This window comes from Trematomus bernacchii, unplaced genomic scaffold (assembly GCF_902827165.1).
Source record: "Trematomus bernacchii unplaced genomic scaffold, fTreBer1.1, whole genome shotgun sequence".
NCBI classification, from domain to species: Eukaryota; Metazoa; Chordata; class Actinopteri; order Perciformes; family Nototheniidae; genus Trematomus; species Trematomus bernacchii.
The window spans coordinates 2,933,325-2,956,469 of NW_022987609.1; the positions used below are offsets into that span (position 1 = coordinate 2,933,325).

General features: G+C 40.7%; 1 protein-coding gene across 1 annotated transcript; it reads left to right on the forward strand.

Moving 5' to 3' along the window:
* The first annotated feature begins 1,372 nt into the window (after positions 1-1,372).
* LOC117483392 (galactose-specific lectin nattectin-like) lies at positions 1,373-22,542 on the forward strand. Its single transcript, XM_034131723.1, has 7 exons — positions 1,373-1,426; positions 20,775-20,840; positions 20,989-21,007; positions 21,168-21,256; positions 21,347-21,481; positions 21,910-22,021; positions 22,229-22,542. Exons 2-7 carry the CDS (start codon positions 20,775-20,777, stop codon positions 22,297-22,299), a joined length of 492 nt encoding a protein of 163 aa, XP_033987614.1. The 5' UTR covers positions 1,373-1,426; the 3' UTR covers positions 22,300-22,542.
* The last annotated feature ends 603 nt before the right edge of the window (positions 22,543-23,145 follow it).

Here is a 23,145-nt window from a genome sequence, read left to right on the forward strand (position 1 = left end):
AAAACAATGGAAAATTTGAAATCTCCAACGAGGCGTTTTGGGGCAGCATAGACAGGTCTTTTCTGTGTTAGAGTTGTACTCGCTACAGGGTGTACTTTGAGGGTTTTTGACTCTGCAGACCGTTTACATGCATAAAAACCTTCATAACACACAAGGGGACGGTTAATAACCGGAAAAGCATGACATGGGCCCTTTAAGGGATGGATGGCACAAAACTACTTGCAGCTAAAGGAAAGCAAGTCGTCCTTTTCGCCCCCCCTGACTCATTCAAAGCATTTACCAACAGTCTTGGCAACCTGTCCGCCCTTGTCAAAAACCTTGGTGTGATATTTGAATCTGCCTTTAAGTTTGACAAACAGTTCGATATTACCCCCATTCTGGCCTCTCTCCACTGGCTGCCAGTGTGCTTCAGGATTGATTTTAAACTTCTCCGGTTTGTGTATAAAGCCCTAAATAGGCAGGGCCCTTTCTATGTTGCAGAACTCTTAATCCCGTATTCTAGCTCCAGGTTCCTCAGGTCGGCTAACATGGGGCTCCAGGTTGTCCCACGCTCCAAACGTAAACTCAGGGGCGACCGTGCCTTTTCTTTTGCAGCCCCAAGACTGTGAGCAGCATCCCCCTCCCTATCAGATCGGACCCCTCCATTGACTGCTTTAAATCCAGGCTAAAACATACTTTTATTCCCTAGCGTTTGACTCCCTATTTGGCTGATAGTGCCTATGCCTATGTATTTGTTTATATGAGCTGTGTGTATTAATGTTTACACCAGGGTTTCTTTTAATTATTTATTTTATGAAAGGTTGTGTTGGCTACCTGCTCTGTTCTGTACAGCACTTTGGTCAGCGTGGGTTGTTTTTAAATGTGCTTTGTAAATAAGGTCAGCTGCAACTCTCACTTCTTTTAAAATCTAGACTGAAGACTATTATTTTTTGCCACTGCTTTTCATGAAATAACCTATTCATATCTTAAACTCAATTGTTATTTTTATTTTTGTATTGTATAGTTGTATTATTTTATTTAAGCTGGTTATATTTTTATTTTAATCACTTGGCTCTTTCATGACTGTTTTTAAATATATTTAAATGTCATTTTATAATGTGTTTCTGCTGCAGTTTATCTTAATGCTCCTCGTGTTTCTGTCTGTGTTGAAACAAGCTATCTAAATAATAGCCTTGCCTTGCACAGTTTAATTTACTGTAGCTACAGCAAAACAAATAACCTGGTCCAAAAAACACTAACATTTCGGATGAAACAGTCTAATATTTAATCAAGGCTGTGTCAATATGTAATTTGTTATGTCTTATGACAATCAAGTGTAAGTGTATACCGTCTAGACAAGGTATATAAAGAACCCTAACCCTTTCATGACTATCACGACTCACCTGCTGCAGCTGCAAGTACTACTTCATCTGATCATCACAGCAAGGTAAGGGTTTAGTTCTTTAGGCAAGGCAAGGCAAGGCAAGGCAAGGCAAGGCAAGGCAAGGCAAGTTTATTTATATAGCACCTTTCAACACAAGGTAATTCAAAGTGCTTTACAAAAATGGAAGACATTTTAAAAATGGCATTTAAAATCAGTCATTAAAAAGGAAAGATAATAAAATAAACATTAAAAGAAAAAATACATGAATAAAAGTTAAAAGTTATAGTGCAGTTTAAGATGTGAATAGTTCAATTAAAAGCAGCGGCAAAAAGAAAAGTCTTCAGCCTGGATTTAAAACTAGTAAGAGTTGCAGCGGACCTGCAGGTTTCTGGGAGTTTGTTCCAGATATTCGGAGCATAATAACTGAATGCTGCTTTACCATGTTTAGTTCTGACTCTGGGGACAGAAAGCTGACCAGTCCCTGAAGACCTGAGGGTTCTGGATGGTTCATAATTTAGCAGTAGGTCAGACATGTATTTTGGGCCTAAACCATTCAAAGCTTTATAAACCAGCAACAATATTTTGAAATCTATTCTTTGACACACAGGAAGCCAGTGTAAAGACTTCAGAACAGGAGTGATGTGATCCACTTTCTTAGTGTTAGTGAGGACTCGAGCAGCGGCGTTCTGAATTAGCTGCAGCTTTCTAATAGATTTTTTAGTGAGGCCTGTAAAGACACCATTGCAGTAGTCGAGTCTACTGAAGATAAAAGCATGGACAAGTTTTTCCAAATCCTGCTGTGACATTAGTCCTTTAATCCTAGATATGTTCTTTAGGTGATAGTAGGCTGATTTAGTAACTGTTTTAATGTGACTGTTGAAACTCAGGTCAGAGTCCATGACTACACCTAGATTTCTGGCTTTATCTGTTGTTTTGAACATTGCAGACTGAAGCTCAGCGCTAACTTTTATACGTTCTGCCTTGGCTCCAAAAACCATTACCTCAGTTTTATCTTTGTTTAATTGGAGAAAGTTCTGACACATCCAGTCATTGATTTGTTCAATGCACTTACTCAGTGTTTGAATTGGAGCATAATCTCCTGGTGAAATTGTTACGTAAATTTGTGTGTCATCCGCATAGCTATGGTAACTTATTTTGTTGTTTTTCATTATCTGAGCCAGTGGTAGCATGTAGATGTTAAAGAGAAGAGGCCCCAAGATGGAGCCTTGAGGTACCCCACATGTCATATTTGTCAACTCAGATGTGTATTTACCTATAGAAATAAAGTTTTTTCTGTCCTTTAAGTAGGACTCAAACCAATTTAGAACTGTTGCCGAAAGTCCCACCCAGTTTTCTAGTCGGTCTAGTAATATGTTGTGGTCAACAGTGTCAAATGCAGCACTGAGATCTAATAATACTAACACTGAAGTTCTGCCACTGTCTGTGTTTAAGTGGATGTCATTGAAGACCTTTACAAGAGCAGTCTCAGTGCTGTGGTTTGGACGAAATCCTGACTGGAACACATCCAAACAGTTATTTAAATGCAAGAAGTTACTCAACTGTTGAAATACTACTTTTTCAATGATTTTACCTAGAAATGGCAGGTTTGATATTGGCCTGTAATTGTTCATTACTGAGGCATCTAGATTATTCTTTTTTAAGAGCGGTTTAATGACTGCAGTTTTCAGGGCCTCTGGAAAAATACCTGAGTGAAGAGATGTGTTTACTATATGAAGTAGATCTGAGGCCATGCAAGGAAAAACATCTTTGAAAAATCCTGTTGGAATAATATCAAGGCAGCAGGAGGAGGATTTCAGAAGTTGAATAATGTCCTCTAAGTTTTTACCATTAATCTGATGGAATTGTGTCATGGTGTTTGAATTGATATTAGGTGGACATAGGGACAAAACATTTGCTGTACCTGATGTAGAGGCACTGACTGCTTGTCTAATTTTCTGAATTTTGTCAGTGAAGAAGGAGGCAAAATCATTGCACGCCCTGGTGGATAGAAATTCAGAGGCTACTGACACTGGGGGGTTAGTTAGTCTGTCGACGGTAGCAAACAAGGCACGTGCGTTGTTTTTGTTTTTGGTAATGATGTCAGAGAAGAAAGACTGTCGTGCGTTTTTCAATTCCAAATTATAAAGGCCAAGTCTCTCTTTATAGATTTCAAAGTGAACCTGGAGATTTGTTTTTCGCCACCTACGTTCAGCTTTTCGACACTCTCTTTTTTCTGTTCTCACGGTCATGGCCTTTCTCCATGGAGATATTTTCTTGCTAATCACTTCCTTTACCTTAGTTGGAGCAATGGTATCTATAACATTTTTAATTTTTGAATTAAAATGATCTACTAGCTCATTTACTGAGATGTTAGCAGGGGCAAGTGTGGATGAGAAATTCTGAGTAAACATTTCCCTAGTATTTTCAGTTAAATATCGCTTTGTGGTTACCTCTTTCTGAACATTTTTGTGAACAGAAATAGAGCTCTCAAAGAAAACACAGGAATGATCAGAGAGTGCAACATCAGTCACCACAACCTTTGAGATATTCAGACCCTTTGAGATAATTAAGTCCAGAGTGTGCCCCTTATTGTGCGTGGGCTCCGCCACATGCTGAGTCAGTCCATAGTTATCAAGAACACAAAACAGTTCTTTAGCCCCTCTGTCCTGGGGGTTGTCAACATGGATGTTAAAATCACCAACAATGACTAAACGGTCAAAGTCAATACACACTATAGACAGCAGTTCAGTAAAATCATCAAAAAAGCTTGCACAGTATTTGGGTGGTCTATAGATATTTAGGAACAGAGCTCGAGAGGAGCATTTCAGCTGAAGGGCCACATATTCAAAAGAAGCAAAGTCCCCATAAGATGTCTTCCTGCATTGAATGGAATCATTGAACAAAATAGCAACTCCACCCCCTTTCTTATGCATTCTTTCCTGACTCATAAAACTAAAGTTGGGAGGGGTTGATTCGATAAGAACAGCTGCACTGTTATTTTGTTCAATCCAAGTTTCCGTTAAAAACATAAAATCGAGATTGTGCTCAGTGATAAAATCATTGATTAAAAATGTTTTTCCTGCCAAAGACCTGACATTTAATAAAGCTAGTTTAAGTTTGTTAAATACACTATCAGTAAAACATTTTGTGACAAGCTGTGGCTGACATGGAATCACTGCTAAATTTGATAACCTCACACAAACGTTTGAGCACTTCCTGTTTCTAAGCTGATTTAGTCTATTACCTATCAACACAGATATCGGCAAAGCTACTGGCAGGCAGGGCCCCGGCATGTGCTGGAAAGAGTTGAGAGTGCCATATGCCCTTGAGCCTGGACCCAGCACATATCAGTAAAAGTTTGTTGCGTTTTGTACTTTAGGTTGTTTTAAAAATAAAAACTGTAAAAGTTAGACTCTACACCTTGTATACAATTAATTAAGGATACAAATTAAATGTTATGAAGTTGTGACCGCTGCAAGGGGAACTCTGGTAAAAAAAGTTAAATGTACTCAAGGTACTGTAAGTTATTGTAAAATATAAAATGTAAAATGTCTGATCCTTACACAGATGGCTTCTGTTGTCTACTGCATCGTGCTCCTCTGTTTGACCAGTGGACTGTGGATGGAGGCAGAGGTAAGTAATGTTTGTTATGCGTAGCTAAAGAAAATACGGAAGTAATTAATACAAAATAATAGACTATATCTATTAAGATCATTGTTCAATGGCTTAACTATGAATCATAACCTGGTCATTCCTAATAATGTGTTCTTTACATCCACAGGCAAAAGCTGAGGAAAAAGGTTGGTTGTTATTTTAATCATAGAGTGAAAATACAGCATCCAACAATTTTTGACTGCAGCCAAATTAAGATGGCATCCTATTGGACATCATCTGTATACTGCATTCATTGCTTCTGTTGCTCCCTCAATTAATTAAGTATTAATTTCATGACAATTCCAGATTGTGAGAACTGCCCCCCTGGTTGGACTAAGCATGGCTCTCGCTGTTTCATCTACAAGCCTCATACATTGGACTGGGCTTCTGCTGAGGTACTCAAAATGACAACAATATTGCAGTAACTGGCACACTTAATGTTTGGCATGTTCTCAACAACGACTGACTTTGTTTCCCCTCCATAGAGACATTGCATTGCCATCGGAGGGAATCTGGCTTCTATCCAATCGACCCACGAGTACAACCAAATCCGACAGGTGGTGAGAACAGCTACAAGGACTAATCGAAATGTTTGGGTTGGAGGCCATGATGCTGTTCGGGTGAGTGATTTATGTATTATGTTGTTGTATCAAAGATATAAGCACTGCAACAATTTTATTTTGCTCCAATCTCTACTGGTTTGTATATTTAAGTAAACAATGGATTGAAATGGCTTTGTGAACATTTGACTACCACCCTGAGATTATTTACTTGGTTGTGCCTGTAAACTCCATTATAAGAAATACTTTTACAACATAAAGCTTGGGAAACCAACAATAAGCCACCTTTTTTAATCTCAAAACTTCAGGCAGACTGCTGATAATAAAGTGGGCATGTGGCGCATGTCACTTACCGTTTAATGCCCTTAGACTTTTTAATGAAACAGGTCGATTTTGTCCTTTGGTTTATTCAGCCTGAGAGGAAGACATCAGTCAGAAAATTACTTGTAATGTTTTTTATCAGGAGGGAGTGTGGCTGTGGAGCGATGGCTCTAAGTTTAGCTTCGGAAGCTGGGGCAGGGGGGAGCCAAACAACAAAGGAGGAAAGGAACACTGCATGGAGATTAACTGGAGAGGTAAAAAATACGCTGTTATGTGTTGTCCTCTTTATTCATCGTACAATCTTTTAAGGAGAATTATAAAATAAAGCTAATCATTCCTTTTAAAGTGCTTACTAAAAACATGACGTTACAATACATCTTTGCTTGTGTTTTATTATATTCATCATATTCATTGTCTTTGTCTTCAGGTCAAAACTATGTCAACGACCAATCTTGTCGCGACAGGCGAGCCTTTGTCTGTTCCTCCTCCCTGGAATGATGATGTCACATCTTCAGTCAGGATGTCACTCCTAGCAGGATGTCAGGCCTCGATAACATCACTGTTTTGAAGATTTATCGACACTTCTGATTCACTTTAATATTTAATCAATAAACTGATTCACCCTGCTAAGCAATATTTCGGTTTAACACCAGTCTGTCCTGAACATGTATTTCTCTCTCTGTACTATGATGCTGAAGCTGACCAGCAATCCAATCAATTAAAGCATAACTGAAAGCTCAATGTTTCTTTATTTCTTATTTTCTACATTTTTCATAAACCGGTGATGGTACTGTTATTTGATCGTTTTCTCATTAGTTGAGAACCATCAAAGTAATTGGGAAATAGTGTTCATTTCCACTCACTATTATGAGAGACATTACAGTTTCCTTATTTCACAGCTTAGTTCAATACTTTATTCTTATTGGTCAATTTCGACAATAACGTCAGTTATCTTTTAAAATAGTAGAACATTGCTAAGGAGGCTCTGACTATACTGATGTCCAATATTCAGAAAAAAGTTCTATCAATTTAACGTCAGCTGTGGCCAAAAAAATAACATACCATACTACATCATCATGAACACCATGCAATACTTTTTGAGCATTTATGTTTATATTTGTGGACAATACAACATTCTGGATTCATGAAGGTTGAACTGTTCGCAGGTAAAAAAACAAAAAAAAACTCAAAAACCTTCCAAGGTAAGAAACGTTTTTGAAACCCTTAGGGAAATTCAGGTGTTAAAGCATGAAAAGAATAAGAGTGAAACACAGGTCGGTACAGAGTTCGCACAGGGATAATAAGAATACATATAAGAGTAAACATAGAAGTAACAGTTTGATAGAAATAAGAACTATAACATAACATGAGGTAAAACACTGGACAGCTGAATATCTGAATGTATACATGAGTAAAGATATTCTAATATATACACTACCAGTCTCAAGTTTGGACACACCTTCTCATTCGAAGTTTTTTATTTATTTTAATTTGTTCTACATTGTAGATTTATACTGAAGACATCAAAACTATAAAAGAACACATATGGAATTATCTAGTAAACAAAAAAGTGTTAAAAAAAAACAGAATATGATTTATATTTAGCTGGCATTAGCAGAATGCTGTGGTAGCCATGTTGGTTAAGTATGCCTTGAATTCTGAATAAATCACCAACAGTGACACCAGCAAAGCCGCCCCACACCATCACACTTCCTCCTCCATGCTTCCTGGTGGGAACCACACATGCAGAAACCATCCGCTCAGCTTTTATGCATCTCACACGACACGGCGGTTGGAACCAAAAATCTCAAATTTGGACTCATCAGACCAAAGTACAGATTTCCACTGTCTAATGACCAATCCTTGTGTTTCTTGGCCCAAACAATTATCTTATTCTTGTTGTTAATCCTCGGTAATGGCGTCTTTGCAGCAATTGGACCATGAAGGCCTGATTCACGAAGTCTCCTCTGAACAGTGGATGTGGAGATTGTTTGCTAATTGAGCTCTGTGATAATTTATGTGGGCTCTAATCTGAGGTGCTTTAATTTGCAGTTTCTGAGGCTGGTAACTATGATGTATTTATCCTCTGCAGCAGTGGTAACTCTTGCTCTTCCTTTCCAGGGGGGGTCCTCATGAGAGTCATAGTGTTTGGTTTTTGCGACTGCACTTGAGGATACATTCAAAGTTCTTTACATTTTCCAGATCGACTAGCCTTCATTTCTTAAAGTGATGATGGACGGTCGTTTCTCTTCACTGAGTTGAGTCGTTCTTGCCATAATATGGATCACAACAGTATTCAAATAGGGCTCTCCACTGTGCACTAACCCTACCTCTGCACAACACAACTGATGGTCTCAAACACATTAAGAAGCAGGGCCGCCCGCCCCTGGCCAACTTGTGGCCCCACACAAAGTTATGTGATGAGGCGTGATCTGCGAGGGGGCGGGCCTGTTAAGAAGGCAAGTAATTCCACAAATTGACTCTTGATAAGGCACACGTGTTAATTGAAAACCATTCCAGGTGACGACCTCATGAAGCTGACTGAGAGAAGCCAAGGGTATGCAAAGCTGTCTTCAAGGCAAAAGGGGGCTACTTTGAAGAATCTAAAATAAAAATCATATTCTGAATTTTTTAACACTTTTTTGTTAACTAGATAATTCCATATGTGTTCTTTCATAGTTTTGATGTCTTCAGTATTAGAAACAAATTCAAATAAATAAAAACCATTGAATGAGAAGGTGTGTCCAAACTTTTGACTGGTACTGTATATGTATATATATATATATACACACACTCACTAGCCACTTTATTATGTACACCTTTACAAATGCTCGTTAACGCAAATATCTAATCAGCCAATCACATGGCAACAACTCAATGCATTTAGGCATGTAGACATGGTGAAGACGGCCTGGTGAAGTTCAACAGAGGATCAGAATGGGGAAGAAAGGTGATTTAAAGTGGACCTATCATGCTATATTTGAATAATATAGTGTAGGACCATACCTATATAAGGCATATTTATACTTTTTTTTTTTTTAAATACCAAACAGATCATGCATTTTAGCCATGCCTCATTTTGCTCAATTTGACATTTTTTTAGATCTGTTTTAGCAAGGGTTGATTCTGTGAGCAACAGCACCATCTAGAGGCCTGGCATATGTACTACAACGTCTCCAGCGCTTTCGAACGGCAATGCCGTGGTTGTCTCCTCCTGATTGGTGGAGTTGGCCCAATAGCCGTAGCGCCACTGTCCTGACGTCAGGAAAGTGTTCAAATCTGGATCAGTTTTTATCAGATCCGTTGCAGCCCCTTTTTTAGAGATTTGGGTATGGAGGAAAATAGAGAGGGTTGTGTTTTCTGACACTTGGTGAGTTCCCTGGAACACCGGGGACACATATTCATGTATAAAAGACGTACAAAAGTGCATTTTGCATGATAGGTCCCCTTTAAGTTACCTTGAATGTTGCATTGTTGTTGATGCCAGCAGTGGCGGCGCCAGGGTATGGCTGGGGTAGGCTACAGCCATACCAATAAATGGCTTAGCCCCACCTTAGCCCCACCATGAAAAGTGATGCAAATTCAATTAAATAATAAGCGAAATGCTAAATGTTGAGAACACGGATTGCGAAAATATACGGGTCGTGTCCACAGCACACAAACTGATCCTGCTGTAACAACAAGTGCACGTTACTGATGCAATATGGTTGAGACCATTCGGGCCTATGCTATAAGAGGGGTGCAAGGAATAGTCTAAGTAGTGGGGGAGTTTTATACACTAAAGGTGTGGAAATTCTCTGGCGTTATAATATCAGCGCGGCCGTGGTCAGATCAAAATGCCTCCGAATGCAATTTGAATAGACCTACAGCCAATCAGAGCAACGCAACGTTGGATCTGCGTCATGCCTTATTGATTGAGATCAATCGAAACCGCCATTCAGTATCCCCATTGGATCTTCAACGTGTACTATCATACGTCACGTTCACAGTGATCCCTTTTTATTTACTACAAGACAAATGTGCCGTTTTATTTCATACAGTTCCATTTTGATTGAGACAGGGAAATAATCTAAACCTCACGCGTGGCGTTTCACTGTCAAGGGGGGCGATATAGCGTGTATGTAATTACATTGCAAATACTGATTTGAGCACCACCACTGTATGGGTTAGCCCTACCATAGATTACCCAACAAAAATGCTCTGGCGCCGCCACTGGATGCCAGACAGGCTGGTCTGAGTTTTTCAGAAACTGCTGAACTACTGGGATTTTCACGCACAACCATAGGGATTACAGAGAATGGTCAGAAAAAGGGAAAATATCCAGTGAGCGGCAGTTCTCTGGGCGCAACATTCCTTGTTGATGCCAGAGGTCAGAAGACAATTGCCAGACTGGTTCAAGATGGCCATTAGGATTGTGCAATAGGTCACCATTGTCAATAGGTGCGCCTCTGTATTGTGTTTGTGCAAACGGTGTATGAGTGATGATATGTTAATGTGTTTTAATGTTTGTATACGTACATGTATGTGGAACTGCAGGACAGAGTCCAGAACAAATTTCCTTACAGGGACAATAAAGTATATTGTATCATTTCGTATGACGGCTTGCCAAAAGTCAAAATATAGGAGGCACATCATTTGATATGCCGCAGCGTTCTTTAACGCCTCTGTGCCCCTGACAGCCCTTTCTCAATATAACTTCTGACCATGACAGACATAAATCATGAGAATTACATTTCAGTGTCATTGTAACAGCATGTCAATTACCTTAAGTCAACATGGGTGTGGAAGCATGTTCCAATGATTTGCTTTGACTGTGGCGTTGGCATACTGTCACTGTTATCATTTGGATCACAGTGATAACTTTAATAATCCCTTTAATGGTTACTTGAGTGATCCACTACTATCTCACTACTAGCAATAAGCAAAAGTAAACACCTGGATTAAACCAAAGTCAGATGTATTTAGAAATCTTCAGGTCAGGCTTTTGAGCAGATTCAGGTACCTCTCCTTGCATGCCTTTCTCAACCTTAATCCACTAGCTAATGAGACTTTTCCCATTTTTCCTGATTTAATATCAAGACCAGACTTTCCCAAGTTGACCGCTCATCAAATCAAATCAAATCAAACTTTATTTGTCCGGGATCTTAAGCCGGGACCTCTCACCTGGTGTCAGGGGTACATCCCATAACCGAGCCAGACAGCTATCCCCCCAATACTTAGGTCGCATTCACACCTAATAGTCCGCTTTTCTGGTGAGCACCAGACGACAATTTGTTACATTGTTTCATTTTTCAGAAGGTTCGGTTTGCGTTCACACAGGGAAAACTCAAACAGTCTATACACTTTAAACACAAGTCATCTGCACGGAAATCCTGTTCAACAATTGGTCAGACATTAAGGGGATTTTGAAGACATCCGCGTTCTTGTGACTCGTAAATACTACACTTCCTGTGTTTTGGTGCGGACTGCGTTCACACCAGCGATGAACCGCTCCAGATTTCACTTGCAAGCGGTCCGATACCACCTCTTTTAAGTGGACAGGAGTCCAGTTGTTTAGTTCACTTCAGAGGTCTCGGACTGCTTTCACATTAACCCAAACGAACCGCACCAAGGGGGTAAACGCACCAGGGTTTGATTCAACTTGACTATACAAGGCTGGTGTGAATGCGACCTTACATGCTGGCAAACTAATTACACCGGACTTTACCTCTAGCCGAGTGCTATTTTACTTAGGAACTGAGGCTACCCTACCCACATTACAAATGGTTAAATAAACTGTCCTATAACAACGTGTTCCTCTGCGCATGATAGTTGGAGCATTAGTTGCATGGAAACTAACAGAAACCAAAGTGGCATTAATGTTTATTTAAAGCCAGTTCATTTGATGTCATGCCGTTTTTTGTGTCTTTTCCTGGCCTACGCTTTAATGAAGCGTGCAGCAGATGAGCTCTGGGAATTCCCGGCCAAACAAACACTCTTGTTTGCTTTGGGTGTATCTTGTTTTATAATCCAAGTTAATATAATATACATACAAATAATACCAACCAAGGCTGTGACCCATGAAGCTGAGGTTATGTAGTATAAAAAACACTGTGTGCTCTGCATGTGTGACCATTAAAGAGGGTTTCATCCCTCCGATTCTATTCTATTCTATTCTCTATTCTATATTAAGATAAGTTGAACATAACTCTTAAATTTAAAATTATTATAACTTAATCTTGCATGGGATCGAACCAGCTGTGATGCAAAATTTGGCGAGGGGTGCAATTGTGGAACATGGGCAATGGTGATCCTTAAACTAAGCCTTTATTTTGATTTCAAATACACATTTGTAAAGCTCTGTCACTGCTTCTGGCACAGTTGCAATGCTATCGCAATGACAATATCTGTCTGCTTTATTTTACACACCTGGCAAAGTTCTTAAAACCCCCTCTGTGGTAGTTTAGACAGAAGTGTCACAGGTTTACATTTGTCAGGTTGAAAGACTCACAATGTAAAACAATACCAGTGTTGATGTTAGCACAGGTCAAATAATCTCAATCAATAAAGGTGTGGTGACATGATGCTGTCTTGTGTTTGGAATCTTGCTGCTTGCCTGTCTGTCTCAAGAAACGACAAGAATAATCAACATGTCTCTGCAATCCGGTATTTTCCATTCTGCCTTTTAAAACAGCTTTGGTCAAACCTCTGCTCTCTGATTTAACTAATTACAGGCCTATTTCTAATCATCCTTTTCCTTTTGTGAGTCATTTTTAATGTGGTAATTTGCTGTTTTAAAATGGCAAACAAATGACTTTATGTTAGATTCATGTGTCTTGGAGAACCATGTGCAGTGCTTTGTAAAAAAAGTGCCATGTTAAATTTAAAATTGAGTGCCAGGCTAAACATGTGTAAGCTTTAAAAAAAAAAAAAAGTGTTAAGAATGAAAGTGTTTGCAAAACAAATCTAACTTTTTACCCAAAGGAATGAATAAGAAATCTATGCAACATCACCTTACTTTGAGGTCATAATGACTCGGCATACTTTAACGGAAAAAATTGGCTAAAGTTAAAATGGCAATCCAGACTCTCAACTTTATTGGACTAAAAAGGTTTTTAGATGGACTGGTTTTCCTAGGTGCATATGGGAAATGATCTATAGAGCTAGAGTGTGTGACATCATGACCCACATTTTAGAGGGTCTCCAAAATCTTAAACCTGCTCCATACCCATAATACTCAGTCTTTTCACTATTTTTAGATGATTTCAGTGTTTTCTCAATGTCTCAATTTCCGACAATTAGAAAACTGGGTGGGACTTTATGGCCAATTTTTAAATTAAATCCTACTTTAAGGACATGATCAACTTTGTTTCTATCGGTAACTACATAATCTGAGTGAAAAGATATGACATAAAAATAATAATTATTCATTACATTTATTTTACCTATTTTTCCGAATGCTCAAAGCGCTTTACAATACATATGACGCATATCAGACATGTACCTCTTCTCTTTCTCATCTGCATGTTTCCACTTGCTGAGATAAAGGAAAATAATACAATAAGTTACCATAGCTATGCAGATCACACACCAATTGATATAACCAATTCACCAGGGGACTATGATCCTATTTCAGCACTGAGTAAATGCATTGAACAAGTTAATGACTTGATGTGTGAGAATTTTCTTCAATTAAACAAAGTTTAAGTTGTTTTTGGAGGCAAAGAGGAATGGATAATTCTGAATGATTTGTTCCCCCTTAAAAGGTCTGCCCTGGCTTAATGACACTACCAGAGCCCTAAGGAGGGAGTGCAGAAATCAGAACGGAAGTCGAAGTGTGATAGGCTTCAAATTTCCTTTGACATTTTAAGAAACAATCTTCTCAAATACAAGGGAGCAGTTAAGGCTGCGAGAGTAAAATACTTTTCCAATCTAATTTCAAACAACTCTTAAAATATCAAGTTAATGGTATTAGCTTAGACATGTCTCCTGCTAAGTGTTAATAATTGTTTGATTTCTTCAATAGCAAGGTTGAGGATATTAGATTGAACATCATTCCCCCCCAGCCGTGACCTAGCCATCTCGCTAGTCTGTTCTTCGAAACTGGACTGCTTTCAACCCATCACACTACCCTCACTTACAAAGATTGTTGCCACCATGAAACCTTCAACCTGGCCTGTTGACAGTGTCCTGACTGCCCTCCTGAAGGATGTCTTCGACACTACCGGCCCCAGCATCCTCTCCATTATCAACAGCTCTCTGGCAACTGGTACCTTTCCAACCTGCTTCAAGCATGCAGTAGTCAACCAATCTAGACCCACCCTGCTTAGTAACTACCGACCTATATCTAAACTTCCATTCCTCTCAAAGACTATTAAAAGGTAGTTTTCACTCAATTATAGCCCTACCTACAGCAAAATAAGATATTGGAAATATTGTAGTACGGTTTTATGCCCCACCCTCTCACAGAGTATGCCTTGTATAAGTATAATGTATAATGACCCGCTACTCTCTGCTGACTCCGGTGACTGTGCTATCCTGATTCTTCTTAACCTCAGCGCGGCATTCGATACAGTGGATCATGACATCTTAATACACTTGGTGTTTCTCAATCGCGAGGATGCTTGCTTGGTAGCACATGTCTTCCGAGTCACTTCCTTCAGAAGCTAGGCAAGAATCCTTCCTGGCATTCGGAAAACAAAGAGTGGAACAGGCTAGCAAGTGTGCAGGTGTGCGTCATATGAGAGGCCCCGCCTTACATTTTCCGCCACAGATTTGGGGTAATTGGTCCGTGCGCAAAGCATTGTGGGGATTTTAAGGACGCGAAGTCTACCCATGTGCAGCCTCGAAATTTCCCCCAAACCAAGGACGCGGCCTCGGTGGAATTCCAAGTATGCTGGACATTGGAACGGTCCTGCTGCGCCACTTGATGACGTAGCATCCTTTAAATATTGGCTTGGAAGCCAATATCCTCGCGATTGAGAAATGGCCACTGTCTCCACTACGAGGCTGGTATTGATGGCACTGCCTTGGACTGGTTCACATCCTGCCTCAAAAACAGAAGCTTCTCCGTCAACGTGGGCACTTTATCTTCACCCCCTGCTAGTCTCCCCTGCGGTGTCCCACAAGGCTCCATCCTAGGTCCAATTATGTTCTCTATTTACATGCTTCCTCTTGGCTAAATCATTCACATTACAATATTTCCTTCCACTGTTATGCGGATGACACACAGCTTTATCCCCCCCTGAAACCAAACGATCAATCCAATATTAAGAATCTCATTAGTTTAGTTAGTGAGGGTTTTTGTTTAAGTTTTGGTTTCAGAGGATAGATATAGAGATAGGCCTGGTTTTGTTATACTTATTTATTTTGTTTGGCACGATCTTCTTTGTCTCTTCCTCCTCCTCACACAAAGAGTATTTATGTTCAGTTCTTTGTTATACAAGGAATACAACTTTTGTTAACCTTTACGCTAACTCCCTCATTTCATTGGTTGTTGTGTGTTACTGTCTCCAGGTCCCCTAGACCTTAGTGGGGACGTAACAATTGCATTGAGGACATTAAAGGTCCCATGTCATGGCCATTTCTACTGATCATATTTCCATTGTTGAGGTCTACTAGAATAGATATAAATTGTGCAATTTTCCAAAAGCACATTGGTTTCTCATACAGCATCTCTGTATGTGTATTCACCAGGTATTCACTCTCTGTCCTAAACGGCTTGTTGGAGCTCCTGCCCCCCCCCCTCCCTGTGAGCCCAGTGTGCTCTGATTGGTCAGGACGTTGCGAGGCTCGTTGCAAGGCTTGTTGCTGCGAGCCGCTGCTGCGAGCTGCTGCGAGCTGCTGCGAGGAGCGGACAGGTTTCCGGGTCGGCGATACAGAGAGACACAGCGAAACTCATCCTGAGCACACACAAACACTCACAGCCGAAGTAAAAACAATAAGTGTGGCTTGATATTGAGTAAGAAAAAGGTTTATAACGCTGTGAGAATGGGTTTGCGGAGAGCATTTCTCCGCGACCCGAACTCGTCTATTACCAGCGTTCAGGGAGCACTATGCAAGTCAATGGGGACTCCCTGTTAGTTAGCCAAGGGATTCTGGTGTGTGAGATGCTCCGCGGATTGGTCCATTTGGGCCAATCCGGTCATTTGTTGTTGATTTGGGTATTCACATGTCACAGAACCCAGGAAGAAAACAATGGAAAATTTAAAATCTCCAACGAGGCGTTTTGGGGCAGCATAGACAGGTCTTTTCTGTGTTAGAGTTTTACTCGCTACAGGGTGTACTTTGAGGGTTTTTGACTCTGCAGACCGTTTACATGCATAAAAACCTTCATAACACACAAGGGGACGGTTAATAACCGGAAAAGCATGACATGGGCCCTTTAAGGGATGGATGGCACAAAACTACTTGCAGCTAAAGGAAAGCAAGTCGTCCTTTTCGCCCTTTCTATGTTGCAGACCTCTTAATCCCGTATTCTAGCTCCTGGTTCCTCAGGTCGGCTAACATGGGGCTCCAGGTTGTCCCATGCTCCAAACGTAAACTCAGGGGCGACCGTGCCTTTTCTTTTGCAGCCCCAAGACTGTGAGCAGCATCCCCCTCCCTATCAGATCGGACCCCTCCATTGACTGCTTTAAATCCAGGCTAAAACATACTAGTTTTAGCTAGAATACTAGAATAGTGATGCGCCGGTGACGATGGCCGCATCGTCTTTGTGCTCCTCTCCAACTTTGCCCATTTTCGTATTTTCGTATTTTGTACATATTTCTTTTACTTTTGCCGTTTTACTTTTAACATGGTTCGCAACATGCTAGCCGACCGCACCTACTCTGCCATACAATATAGCAGAGAGGAACTTTTCCAATTGCGAAACTTCGTGGACAATATTAACCCTCCGACAGACAATGGAGATTCACCATGGCTACCTGTTGCTGTTCTACCTGAGAGACGCAAGAAGAAGACAAAGCGGGGATGCCGGGCCGGGTTGCTGGTCAGACTGAGGAAACGTGAGAATCGGCCCCCTCTTCCGAGTATTCTTCTGGCTAATGTTCAATCCATTGAAAATAAGCTAGATGAACTCAGAAGCCGGATTGCTTTTCAACGGGACATTAAGAACTGTAACGTGTTAATTCTCACTGAGACTTGGCTCAACCCCGCTATCCCGGACTCCGCTATTGTCCCTGACGGATTCTCTATTTTTCGTCAGGACCGGACTGCAAACTCGGGGAAAAGTAAGGGAGGCGGTGTGTGTGTAATGACTAACAACAACTGGTGCTCAGATGTGAAGATTATTTCATCGGACTGTTCCGCACAGCTAGAGCACCTCATGATCTCATGTCGGGCCTTCCATCTGCCGAGGGAATTCACATCTGTTGTGATAACAGCAGTGTATATCCCGCCGCAGCCACTCGCCGACAACAACACGGCACTCGATCAGCTGTTTGGGTTTATTGATAAAACCGAGACTTCACGGCCAGATGCGGCGTTCGTTGTGGCCGGAGATTTCAAACACCGCCAACATGAAGAAGGTTTTGCCAAAATATTACCAACACATCAACTTCCCGACGCGCGGGGGAAACATACTGGACCATGTTTATTCCCCTTTCCGGAATGGATATAAGGCTCTCCCTCGCCCTCCCTTCGGCAAATCAGACCATATCTCACTACTGTTGTTGCCTGCTTACAAGCAGAAACTTAAAAGGGACAGACCGATAACAAGGACAGTACAACGATGGAGCGAGGAGTCAGATTCAGCACTGCAGGATTGCTTTGCATCCACGGATTGGAGTGTGTTTGAGGACAATAACATCAACACACACACGGACACTGTCATCTGCTACATTGGGAAATGCATCGATGACGTGGTACCGAAGGTTTCTGTACGGACATTCCCAAATCAAAAGCCCTGGGTAAACGGTGAGGTGCGCGGCAAACTGAAAGCGCGCACTCTCGCGCACACAGCGGGAGATTTGGAGGAGTACAGGAAGTCTAGGTATGATCTCCGGAGAGCAATAAAAAATGCAAAGAGACAGTACAAAGACAAGGTGGAATCTGACTTCAAAGGCTGTAACACTAGGAATATGTGGGCGGGACTAAGGACAATGACTGACTACAAAGGAGCAGCGGGGGGTGCTGCGGGAGTGTCTGCGTGCGCATCTCTCCCAGATGAGCTAAACAGTTTTTTTGCACGCTTTGAGAGCAGCCAGGCTGTGGAGGTACAGAGGGACCAGGAGCTACACTGCCCTTTTGTTTTAAATAGGGCAGATGTGTGTAAATCCTTTAAAAGGGTTAACCCACACAAGGCTCCTGGACCTGATGGCATCCCTGGCCGTGTTCTCAGGGTGTGTGCAGTTCAGCTGGCAGAGGTGTTCACAGACATCTTCAACAGGTCCCTGCTGCAGTCTGTAGTCCCCACATGTCTTAAACACTCCACCATCATTCCTGTCCCCAAAAAGACAATCATCACCTGCCCCAACGACTACCGCCCAGTAGCACTCACCTCCATCATAATGAAGTGCTTTGAGCGGTTAGTCAAATTATTCATCACCTCCTCCCTCCCTGAATCTCTGGACCCCCTGCAGTTTGCCTACAGAGCAAACAGGTCCACAGACGATGCCATAGCCCTCACCCTCCACACTGCCCTCTCACACCTGGACCCGAAGAACAGGAACACATATGTGAGAATGCTGTTCATTGACTACAGTTCAGCATTCAACACCATTGTGCCCTCCAAGCTGGCCATCAAGCTCAGAGACCTCGGGCTCAACAGCGCCCTCTGTGACTGGATCCTGAACTTCCTGACGGGCAGACCCCAGGCAGTGCGGGTGGGAAATATCACATCCTCCACCCTGATTCTCAACACCGGTGCCCCTCAAGGCTGCGTGCTCAGCCCTCTCCTCTACTCCCTGTTCACCCACGACTGCGTGGCCACACACAGCTCCAACACCATCGTGAAGTTTGCTGATGACACGACCGTCATCGGCCAGATCACAGACGATGACGAGACGGCGTACAGAGAGGAGGTCGAAAACCTGACATCTTGGTGCCAGGAGAACAACCTCCATCTCAACATCAGCAAAACAAAGGAGCTGATTGTGGACTACAGGAAGCAGCAGGGAGAGGGACACGCCCCCATCGCCATCAATGGGACTACGGTGGAGAGAGTCAAAAGCTTCAGGTTCCTTGGGGTCCACATCACTGAGGACCTGACATGGTCTCTTCACACCACCACCATCACCAAGAAAGCTCGACAGCGGCTCTTCTTCCTCCGCAGGTTGAGGAGGTTCAAAATGGATTCCAGGATACTCTGCAACTTCTACAGGTGCACGATAGAGAGTATCCTCACTGGCAGCATGACGGCCTGGTACGGCAGCTGCACCGACCTCGATCGTAAGGCTTTACAGAGGGTGGTGAAAACTGCACAGCACATCACCAGGACGGAGCTGCCATCCATGGAGGACCTTTACTCCCAGCGGCTCAGGAAGAAATCACTACGGATTATCAAAGAACCCCATCACCCCAGCCACAAACTGTTCTTTCTGTTGCCGTCTGGCAGACGTTACCGCAGCATCCTGGCAAGGACAAGAAGATTCGGAGACAGTTTCTTCCCGCGGGCAGTGAGACTGTTAAAAAATTGAACTGTTGAAACAACTTCAAACATTCAACTGCTACTCAGTAGTATGTATCTAATACCTAATATATATATATCATTCCAATAACTTGTATATAGACTCATACTGCACTATTCCACATCATAACTTTATTTCATTTTTATAACTATTATTATTTTTGTATTGCTCTTGCTCTTATTGTTATTATGTTATGTTATTATGTTGCATTGTTGGAGAAGCCTGTGACATAAGATTTTCAACTGCATAATTACTCTGTAGCTATGTCAGATTGACAATAAAGAACCTTGAACCTTGAACCTTGAACCTTGAACTTTTATTCCCTAGCGTTTGACACCCTATTTGGCTGATAATCCCTATGCCTATGTATTTGTTCATATGAGCTGTGTGTATTAATGTTTACACCAGTGTTTCTTTTAATTCTTTATTTTATGAAAGGTTGTGTTGGCTACCTGCTCTGTTCTGTACAGCACTTTGGTCAGCGTGGGTTGTTTTTAAATGTGCTTTGTAAATAAGGTCAGCTGCAACTCTCACTTCTTTTAAAATCCAGGCTGAAGACTATTATTTTTTGCCACTGCTTTTCATGAAATAACCTATTCATATTCACATCAATTGTTATTTTTATTTTTGTATTGTATAGTTGTATTATTTTATTTAAGCTGGTTATATTTTTATTTTAATCACTTGGCTTTTTCATGGCTGTTTTTAAATGTCATTTTATAATGTGTTTCTGCTGCAGTTTATCTTAATGCTCCTCGTGCTTTTGTCTGTGTTGAAACAAGCTATCTAAATAATAGCCTTGCCTTGCACAGTTTAATTTACTGTAGCTACAGCAAAACAAATAACCTGGTCCAAAAAATGAACTAACATTTCTTATCAAACAGTCTAATATTTAATCAAGGCTGTGTCAATATGTAATTTGTTATGTCTTATGACAATCAAGTGTAAGTGTATACCGTCTAGACAAGGTATATAAAGAACCCTAACCCTTCCATGACTATCACGACTCACCTGCTGCAGCTCCAAGTACTACTTCATCTGATCATCACAGCAAGGTAAGGGTTTAGTTCTTTAGTTTGTTTTAAAAATAAAAACTGTAAAAGCTACACTCTACACCTTGTATACAATTAATTAAGGATACAAATTAAATTCAACTTTATGAAGTTGTGAGCACTGCAAGGGGAACTCTGGTAAAAAAAGGTAAATTTACTCAAGGTACTGTAAGTTATTGTAAAAATATAAAATGTAAAATGTCTGATCCTTACACAGATGGCATCTGTTGTCTACTGCATCGTGCTCCTCTGTTTGACCAGTGGACTGTGGATGGAGGCAGAGGTAAGTAATGTTTGTTATGCGTAGCTAAAGAAAATACGGAAGTAATTAATACAAAATAATAGACTATATCTATTAAGATCATTGTTCAATGGCTTAACTATGAATCATAACCTGGTCATTCCTAATAATGTGTTCTTTACATCCACAGGCAAAACCTGAGGAAAAAGGTTGGTTGTTATTTTAATTATAGAGTGAAAATACAGCATCCAACAATTTTTGACTGCAGCCAAATTAAGATGGCATCCTATTGGACATCATCTGTATACTGCATTCATTGCTTCTGTTGCTCCCTCAATTAATTAAGTATTAATTTCATGACAATTCCAGATTGTGAGAACTGCCCCCCTGGTTGGACTAAGCATGGCTCTCGCTGTTTCATCTGGAAGAATATTCGAACGTACTGGTTTTCTGCTGAGGTACTCAAAATGACAACAATATTGCAGTAACTGGCACACTTAATGTTTGGCATATTCTCAAAAACGACTGACTTTGTTTCCCCTCCATAGAGATATTGCATTTCCATCGGAGGGAATCTGGCTTCTATCCAATCGACCCACGAGTACAACCAAATCCGACAGTTGGTGAGAAAAGCTTCAGGCAGAAATCTAAATGTTTGGGTTGGAGGCCATGATGCTGTTCGGGTGAGTGATTTATGTATTATGTTGTTGTATCAAAGATATAAGCACTGCAACAATGTTGACCCTGAGATTATTGACTTAATTGTGCGTGTAAACTCCATTATAAGAAATACTTTTACAGCATAAAGCTTGGCGAAACCAACAATAAGCCACCTTTTTTAATCTCAAAACTTTAGGCGGACTGCCGATAATAAAGTGGGGGCATGTAGTGCATGTCACTTACCGTTTAATGCCCTTAGACTTTTTAATGAAACAGGTCGATTTATTAGTCTCTCTGAAAAAATTGTTCTTACTGCACCAAAACCAATGAGAGCTTTTTTGCCCTGGGTTTTTGCATCTCAGGCTACATACAGGCTATCTTGTCCTTTGGTTTATTCAGCCTGAGAGGAAGACATCAGTCAGAAAATTACTTGTAATGTTTTTTATCTCAGGAGGGAGTGTGGCTGTGGAGCGATGGCTCTAAGTTTAGCTTCGGAAGCTGGGGCAGCGGGGAGCCAAACAACCATGGACGAAAGGAACACTGTATGGAGATTAACTATGCAGGTAAAAAATACGCTGTTATGTGTTGTCCTCTTTATTCATCGTACAATCTTTTAAGGATTAATTTTATTTTATTTATAATTATAAAATAAAGCTAATCATTCCTTTTAAAGTGCTTACTAAAAACATGAAGTTACAATACATCTTTGCTTGTGTTTTATTATATTCATCTTATAAATCTATTAATTTTTGTGTTGTCTTTGTCTACAGGTAGAAACTATGTCAACGACATCAATTGTCTCGACGCACAAACCTTTGTCTGTTCCTCCTCCCTGGAATGATGATGTCACATCTTCAGTCAGGATGTCACTCCTAGCAGGATGTCAGGCCTCGATGACATCACTGTTTTGAAGATTTATCGACACTTCTGATTCACTTTAATATTTAATCAATAAACTGATTCACCCTGCTAAGCAATATTTCGGTTTAACACCAGTCTGTCCTGAACATGTATTTCTCTCTCTGTACTATGATGCTGAAGCTGACCAGCAATCCAATCAATTAAAGCATAACTGAAAGCTCAATTTTTCTTTATTTCTTGTTTTCTACATTTTTCATAAACCGGTGATGGTACTGTTATTTGATCGTTTTCTCATTATTTGAGAACCTTCAAAGTAATTGGGAAATATTGTTCATTTCCACTCAATACTATGAGTGACATTACAGTCTCCTTATTTCACAGCTTAGTTCAATACTTTATTCTTATTGGTCAATTTCGACAATAACGTCTGTTATCTTTTAAAACAGTATAACATTGCTAAGGAGGCTCTGACTATACTGATGTCCAATATTCAGAAAAAAGTTCTATCAATTTAACGTCAGCTGTGGCCAAAAAAAATAACATACCATACTACATCATCATGAACACCATGCAATACTTTTTGAGCATTCATGTTTATATTTGTGGACAATACAACATTCTGCATTCATGAAGGCTGAACTGTCCGCAGGTAAAACATTTTTAAAAAACTCAAAAACCTCCCAAGGTAAGAAACGTTTTTGAAACCCATAGGGAAATTCAGGTGTTAAAGCGTGAAAAGAATAAGAGTGAAACACAGGTCGGTACAGAGTTCGCACAGGGATAATAAGAATAAATATAAGAGTAAACATAGAAGTAACAGTTTGAT